Below are 12,154 nucleotides of genomic sequence, written 5' to 3'. Positions count from 1 at the left end.
CAGAATAACCTATCAAATAGTTGATTGATTGCCTTTTCAGGCTGAAATGTCCAAACTTCCCTCTTTTTATGAAGTGAAATGTTTTGGGTTTAATTGTCATTAAGCCAAAACACAACTGGCTTGTTACCTATAATGGCACCTTGGCTGTTGAGGTGATTCATAAATATCCCTCTCTATATGTCATAATGTTTATTATGTGTAAATATTACATATAGCTATTTGAAAAAAAGTTGGTACTATTTCCTATCATGTCCAGTCTGAGTCCATGACCTAACTCCTGCAGTTGTTCTAAGGAGATTATTAAAGAATTTTATCCTTCAGATTAAGATATGAGTTAAGCCATGTTACTAGTTAATGAGGCAGTCACAGTTAATTAACAGTGGGTTGCATTCTTATTAGATTATTTCTTTTGCTTAAAAATTATTTCACTTGTTCTGTATGCCTAATGTGGAAAATGAAATGTTTTCATAGAGGTGTAAGAACAAAACATCAAAGTATATCTGCAGCAGTTCATAGTTTCAAAAGGACTCATCAGGGAAGTCTAAAAGTAATCTATTTATCTTTTAAACTATTACATAATATGTGGATTCTTGCCAGTAAATCATATCCATCCATCCATCCCCGGTCTTTGTGTTCTGGAAAATGTTCAGATTTCATTTACTTGTCTTTTTAATAATTCATTACAAAATATATGCAGTCAAGTCCAACAAAAAGTATAACAATATTAAAACATAAACTATGGCACTATTAATTACTTAGAAAGCAATAAAGACGTGTTGGGGTTAAATTGAAAAAACTTCTGTATGCACTGTCCTGCCAAGGCACCACATTGTTGTTGTTAATTGCTGTCAAGTTGGCTTCAGCTTATAGTGACCCTATGAATGAGAGACCTTCAAGTCATTCTGTTATCAACAGCCCTGTTCAGGTCTTGCAAACTCAGGACCATGGCTCCCTTGACTCCACCTAACTCCAAGAAAGCTGTTTCGATATTAAACCAGTGTCTGTTTTCAGCAGGGGTAGGCAATCTTTTTGAGCCGGGGGCCGGGTTGCTGTCCCTCAGACAACTGGGGGGCCGAAGCCAAAAAATAAATAATTAAATAGCTTTTTTTTAAAATTAAATAAATAAATAAACTGGGATAAATGTAGGACAACATTTTCAAATGGTGGACACTTTTTTAAAAAAAGTGGAGGACACGCAAAAAAATTGCTGATTTTTAATAAAAGTTAATATAAATGCATGTTTCTGAGGTGTCTATAGACAATTGCCCCCCTTGCCCCTGCGCATGAGAGGCCAAAGGCCCCGGCGGCAATCGGCAGCAGGACCGGGCTGGGGCCAGTCCCAAGGCCTCGCCGGGCCACATCCGGCCCGCGGGCCGCAGGTTGCCTACCCTTGGTTTTCAGTAACAGTCAGGATGAAGACCACAAACTGTATCCAGACAAGACAGAAGTGCTCCTGGTCACTCAGTAGGCAGATCAGGAAACGAGGATTCAGCCTATGCTGGATGGGGTTATATTCCCCCTAAAATCTCATGTTCTCAGCTTGGGTGTACTCCTGGACACAGATGTGAGCCTGGACACCTAGGTATTAGCTGTGATTAAGAGTGTGTTTGTACAGTTAAAAGTAGAATGCTAGAGGCACCCATTTCTTGAGATGTTGAGTGTGGCAACAGTAACACATGCCTACAACCTTGTTGGGTTACTAACGTGTTGTACGTGGAGCTGCCTTCAGAAACTGTTCAGAAACTTCAGCAGGTCCAAAATGTTGTGGCAGGCTTTTGACTACTGTTGGTTCCATCCCATGTTGAAACAGTTTTATTGACTACTGGTCCGTTTCTGGGAATAATTCAAAGTGCTGGTTGTGACCTGTATGAGTTTGCCAGCATTTTAAAATCTTTGGAGAAAATCTTTCTCTCCATCCCAAGTGCATTTTCTGCAGAAATAGAAGAGAGCTTCCTCAGTGGCTGCCTCCAAGTTATGAAATTCCCAACTACACGAGGTTCAGTTTGCCCCTTCTCTCTTTTCCTTTCTCTAGCAGGCAAAGACCTTTTTATTTAGGCAAACCTTTGGCTTGTATTTTATGTGGCAGAAAGAGCATTTAATAGGATGGTGTTTTTAATCGGTTTTTGTATTTTTAAAAAAATGTTTAATTGCATGTTTTAACCTTGCGCAGTTTTTTAAAACTTATCAGACCCTTAATTATTTTTAAAACAGTACCGTGGTTTTTAATATTTGAAAGCCACCTTGGATCCTGTATAAGGAAAAGAAGGATATAAATTATACCAATTTAAAAAAATTAACTGGTGACACTAATATAGGTGATGGTGATGTGATTAAGTCCATTTAAATGTATGCAGGTACATAGAATGCACCCTATGTCTTTTAGCTGGTCTTTACATACTGCTAGAAACTTGTAGTGGTTTGAACATTGGACTACAACTCTAGAGATCAGGGTTTGATTCCCCACTTGGCCGTGGAAACCCACTGGCTGGCCTTAGGTGAGTCACACACACTCAGTCCCAGAAAACCTCGTGATAGGATTGCCTTAGGGTCACCATATGTTGGAAATAACTTGAAGGCACACAGCAGCAACAATAAAAACTTAGGAGTTTATCACACTAGTGAGATCCCGTTGGAAAACAGGAGTTAAACACAATATAATGCGAAAATAACCAGGATCACATAATACTATATTACAGCACAATGAATAAATATATGATATACCATTGCATTACAGAGTTAACTATGAACTTATGCCTATCAATTGAGACTTTTTTCCTGTGTTTTATTAATTTCTCATTAATACATATTAACATGAAAATATTTACTAATAGTCAGCAGTTTCTAAATGGACATGAAATTCAATAACCTCTATGGTAATATATCCAGAGGCATATATGGTGCAATCCAATACATGTCTACTCAGAAGGAAGTTTTACATCTTTCAGTGGAGCTTGCTTCCAGATAAATGAGTTTAGGATTACAGTCATACTTACCAGTATATCAGACATTGCTGTTTAGCTCTAGATGAAATATGTTTAAAGAATATCCATTTTTAAAAAATCAAAACAAAAGTCAGTCTGACTGAGTAGCATCAGGTAAAATAAATTTAAGCCTGCCAAACATTACTGATGATTCTAGCCATAAACGCAGAATTAAGGGGTTGTTAATTAATTCAGCTTCACCTTGCATTTTCCTGGCCCACAATGACACCATTAGTACCACACCTACTTGCAATAAACCAGACTCAAATTGTACTGACTGCCACACATTTCCCATGGCCAAATTCATTAAAAACTGTGGTGGCTTAGCAATTAAGATGCTGACTGATGATTCAAGACCCAAGCACCGCATGACGGAGCGAGCTCCTGTCACTTGTCCTAGCTTCTGCCAACCTGGCAGTTCAAAAGCATGTAAAAGTGCAAGTATTTAAATAGGTACCACTTTGGTGAGGAGTTAACAGTATTCTGTACAGTCATGCTAGCCACATGACTACAGAGTCCTATTTGACAGCACTGGCTCCCTCAGCTTAGTAACTGAGACAAGCACAACCCCCTACAGTTGGACAAGACTAGACAAACTTGTCAGAGGGGAAACCTTTACCTTTGACACTACATACAGATATATACACAGGATGGAAGCTGCCCATCTCCTTTGCTGTGAGTGCTAGCACTGGAGCACTTCACCTCAGTTGCTGAAATATTCTAGTTTTTTCCTAAAACTTGTGGAATAAAGTTTTTAAAATTCGTATTAATGCCTAAAAGAAGCACTTGCATTGTGAAACTGGTTGCATGTTGTGTGTTCTTACACAACTGGAAACAAGCTGAGTACTTTTTTTTTTGGCCTGTGTAAACAATCCCTCAGACAAGTCAGATATGACAGCTACCAAACAAATTGCTCATGAGTATACCACAAAACGTAGTGGAGGAAAAAGGACTTCCCGTTGATAATCAGCTGAATTAAATACAAGAATGTCAGTCAGGGGTCACAGCAATCAGAGATGCTTCAGTCACCTTTAGAAACTGACTCTAAAGAATGTCTGCTATTTTGTTGTTTTCCTCCAGCTCTTTGGAGTAAGATGATCTTGCTCTTAATAGGCCTTAGTCATTTTAATACTATGTTCTAGTAACTTTCCAGTTGTAATGCTGTTTCTATTAATTCATCATCCAGTAGTGCACCATCAAATTCCAAACATATTCTGCCTTTCATAATTGTTCTGATGCAGTTGGTGTTGTTTGGGGAGGTTAATTTACTAAATTTGATGTAATTTTATAACTTATTGATTGTTAGCAAGCCACTAAATAGATAGTAACTGGTCATTTTTAAGTGTTAGGTTCTTAGAATATTAGCATTCTAAACACATACACCCTTGAATGCCTTATTCCTTAATGTTCCTAATGCGTTGGTAGAGAGAGTGGTGCTGCTTACCCTTAAATATACAAGGGAGCTGTGGTTGTGGGGTTGGATCCATAGCATGTGGGGAAAGTTTAGCCCTTTCTCCCTTCTCAAGAATCCTAATAAAAACTGTTCCGCTGACACTGCTATTTCCACAAAGAGAGATACTCCCATTGGCTATCCTCCCATTGTATCAGATTATTTGAAGCAAACAGACATGTTTCCAGTCCTAATTTGGGTCCTAGCTGCTTTTGTTACCAGTTCAGCAACAGATATAATTTGAATCTGAGCCACTATATACTCTGTTTCAAGTAGAACTGGTTGTTGCTAACTTCATTAATATTCCAGGATAAAGCAGTTTACTAATAAAAAAAACAAAAAAGATACAGTATAGCTAAAACATACAAAAGGTTATCATTTACACATAATTAAACTCAGTAAACTGAAAATAGTTTCAAACTAAGTTAAAAATTAAACTCAGTTTAAAAGAAACACCACATCTTATTAAATACTTTTCTTTAAAAGTGAGATTAATGTGGCCTCTTAGGAAGGGAAGAGCAGACAGGCACAGAGCACTATCATGCATGAGCCCCAGTGGCTAGTTAGAGTGCTTCCCTCTGGATTCCAGCTGCCGTTGCTCTAGCCTCTGAATGAGAAGGAGAGCAGCCAACATACGACAAACTTGGATGCCTGGCTCCAGTGGCCTCCTTTGTGTATCCTTGTAAGCCTCAGGACAGAGAATTATCAACAATTTGTAAGGTGTTTTGGGAGCCTTTTTAGATGAAGGGCAGGATATAAGTGTGCCAAATAAATGTGATTGCTCCTTTGAAAACCTGTTGGAATAAAAAGGTCTTTGTCTCTTGACAGAAAGACACCAAGGTATGAACCATTCAAGCCTCTCTAGGAGGAGAGTTTTTTAGTATGGGAGCAGCCACCAAAAATGCCACCTCTGATAAAGAGGTGTGGCGAAACTAAGAGAAAGTCCTTTCCCAAAGATCTCTGGACCCAGGCAGGCTCATACGGGAGTATAGCCAGATAGGCTGGACCTGAGCCATATAAGGCTTTATAGATCACAGACAACATTTTCACTTGTGCCTGGAAACTGACTACAGTGGACCCTTGTTATATCCTGGGATTTGGTTCCAAGATCCCCCGTGTATAACAACATCCGTGTATGCTCAAGTCCCATTAAATATAATGACATAGCAAAATGGTGTCCCTTATAAAAAATGGAAAATCAAAGTTTGATATTTGAAATGTATACTTTTTTGGAACATTTTCAAATCTTGTATGCTTGAATCCGTGTATAAAAATCAGTGTATAAGAAGGGCCGACTGTAGTAAGTAGTGAAACTTTCATAACAAAGAAGTCATGTGCTTCTGTAACTGCCCCAGTAAAAAAATCGGCTGCAATTCTGTGGATCAGCTGTAATGTCCAGTCTTCAGTAGTGATCAAGATCATTCACCAAATAGATAGTAACTGATGGTTCTCAACTAATCATTGAGATGAATTGATAAAACAGTTAACAATTTTATCTATAATTCAGCCATGTACTTTGAGCCTGTGTAAGTATCACTGGGGTGGTTCACAGAAAAATGTAGAAAAATAAAATCAGATATAGTTGAGGCAGCTAGTAGATAGAAATGTTATATTTCTACAGGATCCTTTTTCTGGCATAAGTGCTTGTATAAAATAGCAGAATGAAATTTGGCATACACTGTTTGGCTCAAACTCAGGGCAAGAGTGGCTGTTGCATGATTTTGAGCAATATGAAACCTTGAGTGACATTTGATTTCATGAAAGAAATTCTGTGGTTCTGTTTCTGTTTGGCATGCAGTCATATATAGTCTATATATGGGGGGGGGGGGGAGTTACTTCTTCAATATGAATGTCCTCCCTCCTTTTAAAACTTTTTTTCATCCAGATTGGATTTCATCAGTTGCCAGAAGTGATGAAAGTTAGGGCAACAATCAGAATTTTTTCCCCTTTTATTTAAAGGTGGAGTGGATACATCCGTTTTCCTCTTCTTCTATTGCTTTCCTTTTTACTTTTCTCTAGATGTACAAAGCATGCTCTGGGATATGTAGCTACTAGTCAGGAAAAAAAGACCATTTTGCCTCAATAATAGAATTTTGTAGGTGCTCTTGTGTTGAAACTACTGTGGTTTTAGATGTTTTGAGAGATAAACAAGGAATGTGAGACACAATCTGACAACACTGGGGTGTTTCATCAGCAGTAGACTTCCTTGCCCCGTGCTCTTTGGGAAAGCCTTGTGCAGACACAATCCAATTTGGAGCCATTGGTTTATAGCCGTCATGCATAAAGTGACCATTGACTTATCATTAATTATTTATCATAGATCTATCTTAAATACTCTCTAGTTTGCACTACTACAGTGTTGAGTATCTTGTGTACATTAAGTGGTAAAAATTACATTTAAATCTGTTTGATTTCAAGGTTGTAACACAACAAAATGTTCTTAAAAGGGTGGGGGAATAGTCCTGCAAGGCACCATTTAAAGCAGCTAGTGATTCTTGGTTTTAACTATATTTCCCATATTTTAACTATATTTTAAACATATATGAAATGTTTGTAACCCATCCTTCTGCAGTAGAACATATATTAAATTTATTCTACCATAGGTATACATAGGACTGCAGCCTTAATTCAGGATGTGCAGGAAAATCTCACTGCTTCTGAAATTTTACAAAACCTTCATGAGACTGCATTGTGCATGTTTGGCACCCTCCTCAAGATCTTGTCTCCTGCATTAAATAAAGACATGTACTGTACATGCACACACAGCCCAAAATGTCACCATAGTTTTGACAATATGTATACAAACTGAAAGTGTGTAAAATTCCTTTTTTTGTGTAAAGCTAGTGTCTTATCTCAAGTGAAGCTAAGCAAGTGCATTCCTGTTAATTATGCGGGGAGAAGCTGATATCCAAACAGCCTATGCAGTTTTTTGTGGGTTTTTCGGGCTATGTGGCCATGTTCTAGCAGAGTTTCTTTCTGACGTTTCGCCAGCATCTGTGGCTGGCATCTTCAGAGAATGCTTTGCCTGGAAAGCATAGGTTCGGTTTGCGGATGACTAGGACATCCAAAAATGGCAGTGTTCCTTCCTTTTCTTTTTCCATAGTGAATTGGATGTTGGGGTGGATGTTGTTCAGATGGTTCAGGAATACAGCCAGGTCTACTTCTCCTTGACTCCAGATGGTTGTGGGCTTTTTTGGTGCTGGGAACTTGGTTCTGTTACATGGATGACACTTTCACCATCTGGAGTCATGGAGAAGACCTGGCTGTATTCCTGAACCATCTGAACTACATCCACACCAACATCCAATTCACTATGGAAAAAGAACCTACGCTTGGGTCACACAGTATACCGAAAACCCACACATACAGACCGATACCTGCACAAGAACTCCAACCATCACCCAGGACAAAAAAGAAGCACAATCAAAACACTGGTAGACCGAGCAAAACTCGTCTGTGAACCCCACTTCTTGGAAGATGAAGCACTTGGACCGGGCTCTGCAGGCCAATGGTTATTCCAGCTCAGACATCAGAAGGGCTGCCAGGCCCAGGAATACCCAGAGAAGTGAAGACAAGCAGCCACCCAAAGGGAAGGTATTTTTTACCATACATCAAAGGAGTCACAGACAGAATAGGCAAAGTGGTGAGGAAGCACAACCTTCAAATGGTTTACAAACCAACGAAGAAAATTCAGCAAATGCTTCATTCAGCCAAGGACCAGAGAGATCCTCTCACAGCCACAGGAATTTACCGCATACCATGCAGCTGCAGAAAAGTCTACATAGGGACCACCAAACGCAGTGTGCAAACAAGAATAAGAACTCAGCAAGTGCAAATGGGAAACCATTCAGAGTCAGGGCTTTCCCGGCAAATAATTGATCACCAATTAGCAGACATTAATCCTCGTTTGCATTAGCCTCCCAGGCTGAGGCCAGCCATCCATACAGAGCAATACACATGCAAATCACTCCTGCATTCCCAGGCTCACTCAGTATATACACCCAATTTTTCCAGGCAAAGCATTCTCTGAAGATGCCAGCCACAGATGCTGGTGAAATGTCAGAAAGAAACTCTGCTAGAACATGGTCACATAGCCCGAAAAAACCCACAAAAAACTATGGATGCCGGCCATGAAAGCCTTCGGCTTTACAGCCTATACAGTTGTACTCCTTTTATTAGTCCATGCAACAAGGCAACAGTTACTGCATTTTTCAACACGTTTCACTTTAATAGCTATGTTTTTAACTGGTTTTAATAAAGTTAGTTCAGTGATATTTTAATCTTTGTATTAGTATTTTTAAACTATGTTTCTTTTAACTGTTGAGTCCCAGACAGGGTAAAAGATAGGATATAAATCATTACTATCATCACCATTACCATAATAATAACAACAAAGAAACTATTGGTGAAGATGTGCACATTTTCTCCACAACCTCTTGGCTCCAAAATCTGGTAGAATTCAAGGTGGAGCAGGAAAATTTATAAATAGGTATTTATAAATGGTGGGTTATGTCTAGTGGTAATTTTCCCTTAATGGAATATTCTTCTTAGAGGGGGGAGGCATAAATTAGGACATCTGCTTTCCATTAGTCACTTATATATATTTAATTCCTCCCTGCACAATATTTTTCTGGGTATTGGGTACTCTCTGATACCGAATAGCTATGGCAGATAGGACTGTAGTATGTAAGGGGGGGGTTGACAAAATAGGAATGTCCCAACTTGCAGGACCAGTCTCCTGTAAGGCTGAAAAATAAAAATAAAATGGATGCAAACTTGTATACAGCGGGCTCTTCTCTTATGCGGGGGATCCATTCTGGACCCACCCAACCCGCATAAGAGAAGTACCTTGTATGATGGAGCCTCATTAAAAACAACGGGGCTCATGCCTGTGACACATGCGCCATTGCTTCTTCCAGCATGGCTTTCAGTATATGCTGAAAGCTGCGTATGGCATGCCTGCGTATGATGCAGGTGCACTGTATATTAATTAAACGGTAATAATGTTTCAGAACTTCAATCAAGATTGTAACATTTCTTGACTGAAACATATGAAGCCAGAAGCAAATAAATATAAAAACTTCTTCTGTTTGTTTGTTTGTTTTAGAAGCAAAGCCAGCATGTATATTTAATAGCATGGAATATTATGATGGAGATACATTTCGAATGGATGCTTGCCGATTTTGTCGATGCCAAGGGGGTGTGTCCATATGTTTCTCAGCACAATGTGGTGAGCTTCATTGTGACAGATACTATGTACCAGAAGGAGAATGCTGTCCAGTATGTGAAGGTATATTTTTTTCTCTGTTGTTTCAGTTTAGTTCAAAGAGAGATTTTAGTTCTCAAATTCTAAAAATGTGTGGTGATGATACTTCAGATCACCTGCTCAGAGATCCTTGATTTGGCCTATGAGAGTGTCATTCGCCTCTTTGACACATGAACTTTATTAATAATGAAAAGCATGTTATATTTCAAAGAATATCACTCATGGTTGGAGGCTTGTAGACGGTTCTAGACTTCTGAACCGGACTGGAGAATCTACAGTCGCTGCATATGGTGGGGAGAGCTCAAAAATGGCCACAGCCACATCCCCACCATATGCAGCGACCGTATGAAATCAGCAAGGGCGGCACTATACAAGTACGGTAGAAGAAAATCCATTCACCAGGATTCGTGGAAAGAAGTGACTCAACATGGTCCCGATGATGAGGTGAGGGGGTGCCTTACCGGGAAGGTGTAAGTGAAGGGCGGAGCAAGCTGCAGGTGTCCAGGATGCCCAGGGTATGGAAAAAAGAGCCGTGTTTGCGCTACCGCTCTGATAGTCCTGGAGACAGGGAGGGCTGGGCAGGCAGGGAGAGCTGACCAAGCCAAGCAGGCTTTGTATACAACAAGTTTTCCTGCTAAATACCTGCACGTCATAAGCATTTGAATTAAAATTACCATATTGAAATCAAATCTGATGTTTTTTAAATGTTTGGTGTGCGTTGGAAGAGGGGTAGTCTTATACGGTGAGTATATCCCAAACTCTATATTTTAACTCGAAAAGTTGGGGGGTTGTCTTATTCTCCCAGTCGTCTTATACACCGAAAAATACAGTACCTGCCAGAAACAATTAACAGAGATGTGTCAGACAATAACATTTAACAGAAATGCATTTTATCAGTTTAGACAGATACTCCAACTACAGTTCTTGCCTGGAGTGAATGGACCTTGCTTCAGTTACCCATGCTCTAAATATTAATAGTTAATTAATATAATGTATTGTGTGTGAGACTGCCTTTAAAGATCAGAAACATCAGCTAGAATGAAATGCATCCCCTTGAATATTGTTAGTGTTTAAATGGTTGGATCTTGTAAGACCTATGTAATGCCAAGTATGAATGGTAGCCAATGAGTTTTCAGACCCAAATTATGGCTGATATTGGCCTTAAACGATTTGGATCTAGGTTGCTTAAAGTTCTGCTCATCCATACCAACGTGATCACTCTTTCAGGCAGTGAAGGTCTTGTTTGTGTGTCCCATGTAAGATCAGTTGGGCTGTTGGATGCAGAGGAGCAATGAACAGCAATGTGTGCTAATCCCTCATTCAGTCCAGAGACAGCAGAAGTTCTACCCTGATTCCTACTCCATTCCTTCATTCCAACTTCTTTCTTTGCCATAGCCCAAGGTTTTGGTTCCCCCTCCATACACTTTTGGTTGTATGTTTACACTTCACTTCTATTCAAGTTTCACACAACTATTTTTCTTCATCATTCAGTTCTAACACAGGGGGGGAACCTATCCTCTTCAGTGTTTTCCTGTTTATCATAGTATCTAAAGAAGATAAGGAAATAGGAAAGACGCAGAAGAAAAAGTTGACTAAGAAAGTGGATGAAAAAGAAAGAAAATAAAATAGCTAATCATTTTTAAACAGCTCATCAGAATTAATGAAGATCTACCCTGACAGCAGCCTCAAATGGCTGCTAGATGACAGATTCTTGGGTTTACAGATGAAGCAGAATTAAAAAGAATATTGGTATACTCCAGTGAAAACGAACAGAAATTATTTGATAATAATTCTCAGAAGCAGCAGGAAAAAAAACGAGACTATTCTAGAGAAAATAGAGGAAAGGGCATGTTTTTGCAGAACAAATAGGTTTGGGGAGAGAAAGCAAGAAAGGTAAAGGAGAACAGGAAGAGTTTAATTGGATTAGATTTACAAAGAAAGAAAAAGGAAGAGGAGGAAGGAGAGCACACAAACTCAGATACCATCAGGAGAGGAGAGATCTCATGGTAGTTACCTAGGCAAATGCTTTGACTAGCCACCAGCTTGAGAGTTCAGTTGCACGAGGCAACGTGGCATGTGGGTGCCAAGATGCTGCCAAGCAAAGAGGTACAACTTAAGTGGCCAGAATGCCTATGTGACAAGGTGTTCCATCAGCTGATTCTGTTCAGTTTGTTCATCAGACACTGAAAATTGTATGTCTGTCATACATTACAGGTCTGTTTTAAACACAGCACCTTGGCTACTATCTCTAGGACCTGTACATGAAATTACATCATCTGAAAGTAATCAAGAGTTTTGAAATTTTCCTACAGCAGTTTTAAGACTGTAAGGTTAGCATGACAGAATGCTTTAAGATACGAAAATAATCTATTCTCTGGATGCTCCATGGGAGTAATTCATGTACATAAGGGTTATTTGCCACATGCCAGCACTCATCGCAGGAGTTCCAAATCCATA

At 39.3% G+C, this 12,154-nt stretch overlaps 1 protein-coding gene across 6 annotated transcripts in view; it reads left to right on the top strand.

The window, feature by feature from the left end:
- The window catches only part of CRIM1 (cysteine rich transmembrane BMP regulator 1), a 190,456-nt gene that overhangs the window by 126,563 nt on the left and 51,739 nt on the right, over positions 1 to 12,154 (top strand). For 5 of the 6 annotated variants that reach the window (XM_042445933.1, XM_042445931.1, XM_042445936.1 and 2 more), the window contains one exon: positions 9,539 to 9,721. The exons of the other annotated variant lie outside the window; for it this stretch is intronic. In XM_042445933.1, coding sequence (XP_042301867.1) covers positions 9,539 to 9,721 — 183 coding nt within the window. The remainder of the gene's footprint in view (positions 1 to 9,538; positions 9,722 to 12,154) is intronic. 6 annotated transcript variants of the gene reach the window in all.

This window comes from Sceloporus undulatus, chromosome 1, assembly GCF_019175285.1.
Source record: "Sceloporus undulatus isolate JIND9_A2432 ecotype Alabama chromosome 1, SceUnd_v1.1, whole genome shotgun sequence".
Taxonomy (NCBI): Eukaryota; Metazoa; Chordata; class Lepidosauria; order Squamata; family Phrynosomatidae; genus Sceloporus; species Sceloporus undulatus.
This window is presented reverse-complemented; position numbering and strand designations above follow the sequence as displayed.